This window comes from Sprattus sprattus (assembly GCF_963457725.1).
Source record: "Sprattus sprattus genome assembly, chromosome: 2".
NCBI lineage: Eukaryota > Metazoa > Chordata > Actinopteri > Clupeiformes > Clupeidae > Sprattus > Sprattus sprattus.
Genome location: NC_137921.1, coordinates 62,987,559 through 62,998,061, shown reverse-complemented (window position 1 = coordinate 62,998,061; position 10,503 = coordinate 62,987,559). Strand labels below are relative to the sequence as shown.

Sequence of the window (10,503 nt, the reverse complement as noted above, 5' to 3'; positions counted from 1 at the left end):
AGAGAAAATGTCTCAGGACATGATGTTAAAATACATCCACGGTCAAAACCCGTTTCAACAAATGCCCTGAGGACACAATCCTTAACGTGCACTATAACATTCTCAAATAATATTACTGCACACACAACTGGCCATGCATGCAGGCATGTGCATGAGCACACAAACACACACACACACACACACACACACAGTCACACAGTCACACACACACTCTCTCTCTCTCTCACACACACACACACACACAAACACACACACACACACACACACACAAACACACACACACACACACACACACACACACACACACAGAGAGAGACTAATAACCAACTAAATCGCAGTTCAAGTTATTTGTACATGTGTTATATGTGTGTAGCATATATTGTCCCATTTGTGAAAAGGCACAAGAAGTAACATATAGCAAGAAAGACTTTAATCTGAAACGCTTCTTGATGTGTTTTGTCTGTTATATGCGGTGCCACAAGATGGCATCCTTTATCGCACGATAAAGGGGACACCTTAAACATAGTCCATAGAGACATATATTCGTACAAATATCGACGTCCATTACAAATATGTTCAAAAATGTAAATACATTAGCAGTTCGGAGATACACTGTGATTTGGTTCATTAAATGATGGGAAGTTTTGAGTTGCATATAGGCCTTTAGCGGTTGAAGAAAGGACCGGAACCAGTGTTTACCTGTTACTTACCTATGCTTTGAGCTCACAGGTATATGCCTTCAATTGGCTGCTTGCAAAAAAAAACAAAAAAAAACATTTAAAGCATTTACTACATCGTTTTTGAATTGAGGTTTGACGTTTCCCGTCGGCACAATCCCGCCCCTTTATAATTAAAAATAATTATAACCTATTCATCTGATGTGAAAGTTTCCTCAAAATAAACCTTCCACGAATCAAGCGGAACAACCCATGGCCCCAGTGGTTGTAACCTTTATAAGGGCTCTGACAGCTGTTATTCATATGACAATTAAAAAAAATGTCAGGTAAGCAAGATCTTGTAAGGCTACTGCAATGACGAGAATAACGACTTTTCTGATCGAATCATATATATATATGTTGCTCTTATTATAAATACAAACCACGTCGCATGCAGGAGGCACCAAAACGTCAATTTTAGTCATTTCATTCGTATGTGTGCTTCAACTGTGACTATCAGTAAAGTATAAAAAGATGTACTTAAAATTAGTGTCATGAATCACGTTGGATAACAAATATCCAAGAGGCGCTTCCCTCTCCATACCCTTACACATGGCTAGGATACGGTTTCCTGTTAAAAAAAAAATACGTTAACTTGTTAACTTGTGCTCGCAGGCGTTCTAACCGAAGTGTCCGATGCAGCCTACGCCTTCCGAAATGATCGACTCGACGTTCACCCATTACCATCGCTCACCGACCATCCTCTACCAATAACGGAGAGCGGAGGTGCAGCCTCGCGTTGTGGGAGGTTTCAGCGCATGGTGCTTTGGCTCTCAATGGGAGTAAAGAGGGATGCTGGACGGATTCACAAACTCAGCTGGACCCCTGTATTCAGCACAGTCGGACTGTAAAGGAACGTAGCCAGGTATACCTGGATTGAACGCAAATAGTCGCACTATATAGTGATTGCATTTTCTCGTATGTATGGGCATGTCAAGCGGACTTGATGGTTGATCATGGGTAGGACTGAAAGGCTGGAGACGGGTGTCGCTCAGGTGACATCAACACCGTTAACTTTCCCCTCAAGTACCTAATGGAAGCTGGCGAACAAGTGGAACCATGAGGAACTCGCCAAACGCTTGCAAGGATTTATGCCACCGTGGCAGTACAAGAACAGTTTCGCAGTTCTAAGAAAGACATTCGAAATTTTCTCACAAATGTGATATGATGAATGTGCATGTGCGTCTTATAGACCGCTCTCTTAAGCGCCCGAGCTGTCTTTGAGAGTAATGGAGACGATCTCAGCTTTCGCTCTAATGAAGTGACAGTGCCAAAAAGCACTCAAGCCACAGTGCATGGAACTGATTGCGTGCACATCTGATGTTACATGGGTTCAGGTATGCCATTTGTAACAATACATGTGAAGTATAACGTTGTCAAGATATTCAGTGTTCACGTGCTTCACGACAGCGAGCTGTTTCGTGGCTACATGTTTGAAACTTTCACGCACATGGACGCACAAGTACATGACAACATATGGCGTGTGGCAAGGAGAATGTAAATGATGGTTTCTCGGAAGGACGTGACTATTTGATTCATTCCTGAAAAAGAAGGCGGTATTTTGGAGAAACTACGTCGGGGCTGTCTTGGATATCATCTCAAAGCCATTGGAGGTAGTTCAAGCACTGGAGACACTTCAGAGTAATCAACTGAATGTGTTATGGGACGGCAACATTCTAGTTTTTTTCTTGCAACTGAATGTCATTTTAATCAGTTGCGGTCATTTGTCTCTCCCAAAGACAATTTTATATACGCAAGTTAAAGTGGATGTCATGGCTATACAATGGAATACAGACACACTGCAGTTAACTAGTAAACTTCACCACCAGTAAAGGAACTTGCTTACCATGCTTACCGATTGTACTGCTACTCTGAAAGGGTAAAATGAATTCCAGACTTCGGAAGAAAATTTAGTTTAGCTCTGTCATATGGATCTTGTTCATTTTCTTTGGAGCCTCCTTAAACGTCGTCATTCACTGACAGATGCTCCCACAGGTGTTTCAGGAAAGGTACAGTAACCGTAGGCTACCTGAAATCCGATCAGTAATGCAAGCAGCAGACATTTAAGTGCTACAAGATGAATCATTTATGTTACCAGATATTACTGACAACCCCTCATTTCCAATGTCATATTCTATCAGGTTCACAGTGCTGTTACATAAATAGGAGACGCTGATTCACACAAATTAATTTATGACCCCTCTGATTTTTCTTTGCTTAAAATGAGTGAACATGGGAAAAAAACATACACATTTCATTTTTTTTATATAGTTAATTTCATTGTAATATTGCCCTTTTGATAACATAATGATTGACTGTAACACAAGTCAGAGTATTCATGACTACTAATTACGAATTCCATTTACTTTCACACATATTTTATGATACCGGACACCAACATTCTGAAGAGCTGTGTTTGTTTCACTCCGCAGTTGCTTTTCTGCATCCAGGGAGTCCTTACCTGAAAACATGCTCCTCTTGGTATGAGTGCCTGCTGTGCCGTGGGCTAGAAGAGGACCCCCCCGCTCCCTTCCTACCTCCCTTCTCCTGCCTTCCCGTCACCACTGCCAGCCCCTCTTGCACACATGCAGGCCAAGAAGAGGTACCTGCTGGTGTCTCTGGGGGCTTGTCTTCTTCTGCTTGCCTACTTGTGGGGACTGCAGATCGGGGAGTTTCACCAGCCAAGCCACTCACAGCAGCTCTACGCTGTTAAAGCCGCCCAAGGTCCCCCCCGACTGCCCAGGCAGCACTGGCCGGAGTGGGGCCACTCTCTGAGCACCTACCTGGATGGGGTGGAGCTGGAGGAGGACAGCCCCGTGGGCATCCACCAGCACTCTTCCCCCAGGGAGAGACGGGAAATCCGCACCAACATCTACAAGAGCCGCAGGTGCCGCATGGACACCTGCTTTGACTTCAGCCTCTGCGAGAGGGGCTTCAAGGTGTACGTGTACCCGCTGGCCAAGGGGGAGAAGATCTCCGAGAGCTACCAGAAGATCCTGACGGCCGTTGAGGACTCCCGCTTTTACACCACGGACCCGCAGGAGGCGTGCTTGTTTGTGCTGAGCATCGATACGCTGGACAGAGACCAGCTCTCTGCCCAGTACGTCCACAATGTCAAGGCCAAAATCCAGAGCCTTCCTTCGTGGAACGAAGGAAGGAACCACCTTATTTTCAACCTCTACTCGGGCACCTGGCCGGACTACACAGAGGAGCTGGGCTTTGATATTGGTCAGGCGATGTTGGCCAAGGCCAGCATCGATATGGATAATTTCAGGCCACACTTTGATGTGTCCATTCCTCTTTTTTCAAAAGACCATGTCCAGAAAGGAGGAGACAAGGGTTATTTGACACTCAATAATGTCCCGCCATCAAGGAAATATTTGCTAGTTTTCAAAGGGAAGAGGTATCTCACTGGTATAGGCTCGGAAACCAGAAACGCACTCTATCACATTCACAATGGAGATGATATCATTTTATTGACTACCTGCAAGCATGGGAAAGACTGGGAGAAACATAAAGATGGCCGATGCGACAGGGACAATGAAGAATACTCAAAGTAAGACCCACTTTCATTTTTTTTGTTCTGTCGGCTGAAGTTCCTGCTTTGTTGTTTTGGTGTGTGTTCAAAAGTGGCCAGCTGCACTTGTTGAATTACCATGGTTATTGTTTGGCTCAGGTTGTTTTGTCTGGGTTGATAATGGTAAACTGGAGACTTGCCTGTATATATCTCTTTAGAAAGTGCAACATTTCTACATTCAGCGGGCTTACATCTGCAGTAGCCAACACTGGGTTTTCACTTGAAAGTAACACATTTTACCTGCAGGCAATATGATGTTGCATTTGCAAGCTGATTTGCATACACTAGCTGCTTTTTCGAAGTTGTTATCATCTAGGTGAGAAGCTCATGTACGTAACTGTGTCACCTACACCTACTTCTGACAAAGAGGCAGATACAAAAAACCTCTTGGATGCTTGAGAAGTTGAAAGAGGCCCATATCCAAGTATACCACTGTGAAGAATTATCCTTGGAATAGTTCTGAGGGGCAATGCGATCCGTTTGGCTCCTTTGTTCTGTCTGGGTGAAAAAGCTCTGCGCTTCACAACACTTTAGGTCTCAAAGCTGCAAAAGAGACAGAGCTGCAAATAAAAGTAGTTTGTCTGCCGGAGTTCACAAAATGGAAGGCTTAATGGAAACATTCAAGCTGCTTAGATGCTTTTGTTTGTATTTATATATATTAGGTTTGAATGTTTTTATCAGACAGTCAAAGAATTGGCTTTGTGGATGGCTTTACATCAGTAACAGATAACTGCAGTGGTTTTTGTATGGCAGATCACTCTGATGGTGGCAGTTGTTTTAGGGTCCTCAGCGTTTCTATGTGATGGGCAATAAAAGACAGTCTCTGTTTTGAATTAGGCTCTACCGTGGTACTGGGCTGAGGATCATAACCCATTATAACTGTAACTCTTTGTAAAAATCACATTCCTCTGCTATGATGACTTGTCTTTTTTTCCATGAGCGCACCAAACGGTAACTTGCATAATCCAGTAATCCTTTACGGAACCATGTGATGCCTAAAACTTGCCTCATTTAACCTGGGACCACATGGGAAGAACCAGCCTCCATTGTGCAGAGCTGCTCTGATCTGTTCTGTGCCGCTGAGCTTCCCCCAGCCACCCTTTGTTGCGACGCAGGCTTGTTTGTGGACACAAGACAGTGTCATCACTGATCATTTGAGTATAATAAAAACCGCACTCTCACACTGACGATGGCTTAAGGCCGAAACGCGTCTGTTGAAATAAACTGGTCTTTATATTATTGAGAAAAGCTTGAGAGTGCGGCTTTTATTATACTCAAAGTTAATATTCTTTTACTCGCACCCGAAAACGTATTTATATTCTTTGGAAGTAGAGCGCGCCCATCCCTACTATCACTGATCATTTCCCAGTCCCAGGTTTTAACTGGAATTTTAGGCACTGGTGTTTTTTCAGTCAACGCCATTGTCTCCAAGAGGGCCCCCACATAATGTACTGGGGATAGGGAACAAATATATTTATAATATAATATATATAATTGTTATATATCTTATATAATATTTATCATGCCTTTCACAGTTGAATGACAACCAGCGTCCGATGCCCCCTCTGCATCAGCTGTCATAATCAATGATCCCGATCAAACATTGTGATTACTCTGCCGAATAGATCTCACATGTTAATGTAAACATCATGTGAGCAACTCCAATACCATGGGCTACACATAAGAGCTTTGTGTGGCAAAAGCACAATTAGATGAGCGGTTGGAATAATCCATCTTCACTGTGTAGTGGAAGCAATTTGTTGAAGGCTCAGTTTGTAAGAAAAAGGTTCTGACCAGGAGACAGTTACTATTGAAATAAATGGAGGGGGGTATCAAAGTAGCAGAGCTAGTCCATAACTGGCCCTCAGCTGAGAGGTTCTGCATATTGGTGGAGGTCATACCTCATTCTGGTCTGGACAGGGGGGGAAGGGAGGGGGGGTGGATTAAAGTCAGATGATTTGACTCTTACAGTGATAACAACCCTCCACTACCATACAGAAGAATAGAGGCTTAATACTGATAACCTTCAAACTTAAACTCATAATCTCTAATGCATTGATTTATTGATTAAATTGGTTTGCATCACCCTAGGTAGAGGAGGATGCTTAAGATGGTGAAGATGGTAATGTCCGAATGAAGCATAGCAGCATAGCACAGTCATTTTAAGGCTTAAGGTTCAGATGGTTCCTGATAAGGATGTACATTTAAACACTGTTGCATCGCAAAAGGCCACAGATTTTTGGTTAGCTGATAAGATGAGTCATGTACTGGCCTGGCCTGTTGTGATTACTTGAATCATGTGGTGCTCGTCCAGCTTGTTTTGAGAAATTGGACACGAGATGAATTGAACTTAATGGCTCAGATTTATGTGGACAGCCAGCCTCTGGCCAGTGGGAGAATCAGGAGCTGTCAACATGCAGAGCAGTGTCTGTCGATGACGCAGAGTGTGGGGATTGAATTGTGGAAGTCGGAATAATTAAATTCGGCTTCCTGTTCACTGTTGACTCTCCCAACTATTATCTCAACCAACTGTGGCAAAAAGGCTTCCTGTAGCCCAGCTACGGAAATTAATACATAACACCATTCCCTTTTGTTTAAGACGTACAGGAAGTTAATCTATGAAATGTTTCACAAGATAATTAAGATGTGGGGAAGAGAGAGAGAGAGAGAGAGAGAGAGAGAGAGAGAGAGAGAGAGAGAGAGAGAGAGAGAGAGAGAGAGAGAGAGAGATTAATAGTAGTAAGGCCCAATTGTAGTAAAGCCCATTTTTAACAGACACCCTTGCTGAGGACTTGCACGTTAACTATGCTCAGACTTTATTCTTGATTTAAAAGAGCATACATCTATCTTGGCTGTGTTTTACACAGTAGTACCTGATGAGCAGAGGGTTTTTGTCTCAGGTAAAGTAGTGTTTATTTATAAAATCACTCAAATTGTAAAGTTAACTTAATAAAATCTCCACCACACCAACAGCGATGTCTAAAGGCATCAGGACCGTGCCTGAGAAAGTCCTCCTCTGAAGGACTGATGAAATGAATATCACATTCACTTTTCATCTTCATTTTGTTTTCCAACAACTTCAGATTTGATCAGCAAGGTAACAAGAAGCATTAGTTGGTACTTTGAAAAGCCCCTCACTCAACTTGATATTAGAAGCTCAGTGTTTTGAGGATTTGAATGATCATGAGGAAGTTCTAACTGTATGTTATGAAAAAAAGATCATCAATACTTCACTGTTGAAATTTTAATAGTTATAACAGATGTGTTCTACAAAAATGTGGTCAAACAGGTTTTTTTTTTCGCTTTGAAATATTTTGAGTTAACTGAATCCAATATTGGTTGAACACTGATAAAACTGTGTCTGGTTTTTCGGTTCTGGAACAATCTCATCGGTTCTGTTCCCAACTACAATTAAGCAGCGCCACGTGCCTTTACATAATGTATTTCCAGATAATAGTTTCATAAGGGGTTGCCTTTGGTAGACACCACCTAATGATTTAACCAGTGTGTTTGGATCTCATGGAGGTATTGACATTTGGTTCAGCCCCCCTCTCCTTTGGGATATTGAAATGTGCCATTTTATCATTTCAAAAGCACAGGTTTCCAGTTATAGAGTCAATCTTAAAATATAAGATGCACTCCTGACCTAAATGGCTTTAATGTAAAAAACAAATTGTGTGCGTGCGTTTGTTTGTGTGTGTTATGAGTTGGGAGCAGGTGCATTACATAAGAGGCTTAGCTAGGTGCTCCTAGAGGACCCATATTCAGGTATCATCGTCATAAAGCTCCACAACCCCTTGTGCTCAGAGTATGACCCACAGCGAGAACCCTTTTGAGTGGGAGAATTTGATTTTAATGTTACTAAAATTGTATTTCATCAATGAGATTGATCAACAGGTATTGCAAGCATTGAAATTAGGCTTGAGTTTCGCCTTAATGATTATGTGTGCGTTACCACACATCTTCCGTGTGTGCAGTACAGCTTTGAGAGTTATCTGTGGATTGCCTCAGACAGCCCTTCTGTGATTGACTTGTCCACACAGAGGTGAGCAATTCCACTGCAGGTTTGCTCACAGAAAGCCCTGGAGTCCTGCGGTCTGAAAGCCTTGGGTCTGAATCAGACTAAGCACGTAGGCCGAGAAGTCCTGCGGTCTGAAAGCCCTGGGTTTGACTCCGACTAGGCACGTAGGACGCGGAAGTCCTGCTCTACTCTTCCCTCATACGGATCAGAGGCGTGGGGCTGGGTGATGGAGCGGCTCAGGAAACAATGGCAAATATGTTTGTCGTCAAGGATTTCCATCTCCTTGCCATATTAAGTGCCCTGCTTATATACTGGGTCAATTGACTCTGCTCCGAATGACTGGATTGGCCTCAATCTGAAGACTCTTCTTTCTTTTTTATCTTTCTGAATTGTTCTTTTTCATTATGTATTTATCAATTTTCACAGACCCCTTGGAAGGAATGAAGAGGGATGAAGGAATGAAACATGCCTGAATTGCCCCAATTAAATTATGTTATTTTATCCAGTAAAGAAGAATAGCCTAGTCCTCAAACCCCTGCCTTTACCATGATTGATTGTGATATAATCACACCTCTTGAAGTCCATCTGTACGTGTTCTGCTGCAGTGAAGTGCGTACCGGTATGGGCATCATTATAGACTAAAGAACATTCCAGCATGAAAGTGAACTGGTGAAATTCGAACGAAAAAAAAATGAAAGTGTTCCAGATTTGCGAAATGTCAGGTGCTTAGACTTAGCAAAAGAGTGTTGAAACTAGTCTGTGAGCTCTCACGTCTTAATGAAGATGAGTGGAAGTGTGATAGGCACGCTCATGTCGACCCCATTGTTAAAGTCAGTGTTTGGACGAGGAGACAAGAATAGAAATGACCGTAAGAATGTCAGTGTCTCCAAGCATCAAGCGTTGCCAGTTTGATCTTCGCTGGGAACAGCATAGTACTTATTCTGAGTCCAGCTAATTGCACTTTCCTAGAGACCTGACTTCCATGTATGCACATTTAGAACTCAGCTGTGTGCTCCAACTGTGCCCTCACACTGCTGCAGCTCTTCTGGAGAGCAGTGTTGTTTTTGGCAGGCATTTTAGATTTAGTTTTAGTCTTAGTCTTTTTGACGAAATGCTTCTTAGTTTTAGTCCCATTTTAGTCATTTCTATCTTTGAAAGTTTTAGTCTAGTTTTAGTCTGACGAAAACTCAAAAGGTTTTAGTCTTGTTTTAGTCCGACGAAAACTCCAAAGGTTTTAGTCTAGTTTTAGTCCGACGAAAACTCAAAAGGTTTTAGTCAAAAATCAAATATACATAAGATGCGTGTATTTATTTAATAGGCCAATACATTTATCATAATGAAACACACTGGCCTTCAGGTGCCTTTTGAGGTTTGTGGTATTTTTTTCCTGTGAGTTTGAAGCCGCAGCATGAAGTTGTGGTCGTGGCTTCTTCTCCGTGACCGTCGTTCGACTCGGCTCCCTGTCCCCGTACTGCCCGTACAAGCAGGGCTGGAAATTAACTTTTTGGCTGGTAGATGAAATTTTTTACCAGCCAATCATATTTTTTACCGGCCAAAATTAAACCTGCCATTTCAGACCTACTCTGACATTGTTTGATCTAAACAATCTTTGCCTATGATTTTAATATTATGTTAATCACTCTCAGAATGGATTAAAAGAAATCAACCAATATTGCCCAATTGGCTGGTGACTGCCGCAACACGCGCTGTATGCTATACCCAGGCATCCTTAAAGGCCCTCCTTAACTATACATTCATTATTTAATTTACTTTTGCATGACCACAATTTTTTAAAGCACATTCAAGAGTTGGCTATTAAAAATGTACTTCAGATGAATTAATTTAACCTCATAAGAAGCGCTGCATTAGGTCTACTAAAAAAAATCTAAATTAAGCTTTGAAATGACACCTATATGATAGATAAATATTGTCCAACTAACACTACAGCATGGATATTCAAAAGCTTATCATACTATAGTCTTACTGATCTGACAAAAAACCGCATTGAAAAAAACTAAGGGAAGGCAAACATTACCTCTGCTTCACTGAAGGGGGCGTGCGAGAGCAAAGGAAAAAAACTTACCGGAGCATGAAAGTGTAGTGGGCGAAAGGCTTGATGTTTTGAATACATGTGTTACACTACAAAATACAATGAGCCACCTACTGCAACATGCCCTTGGTGTAGCTGT

General features: G+C 42.2%; 1 protein-coding gene across 1 annotated transcript in view; it reads left to right on the top strand.

The window, feature by feature from the left end:
• Nucleotides 1–3,301: 3,301 nt before the first annotated feature.
• The window catches only part of LOC308382999 (exostosin-1), a gene marked incomplete at both ends in the record, with an annotated part of 229,400 nt that continues 222,198 nt past the window's right edge, over nt 3,302–10,503 (top strand). The window contains one exon of the mRNA XM_080860560.1: nt 3,302–4,272. Within this exon, the coding sequence (XP_080716686.1) occupies nt 3,302–4,272 (971 nt within the window). The remainder of the gene's footprint in view (nt 4,273–10,503) is intronic.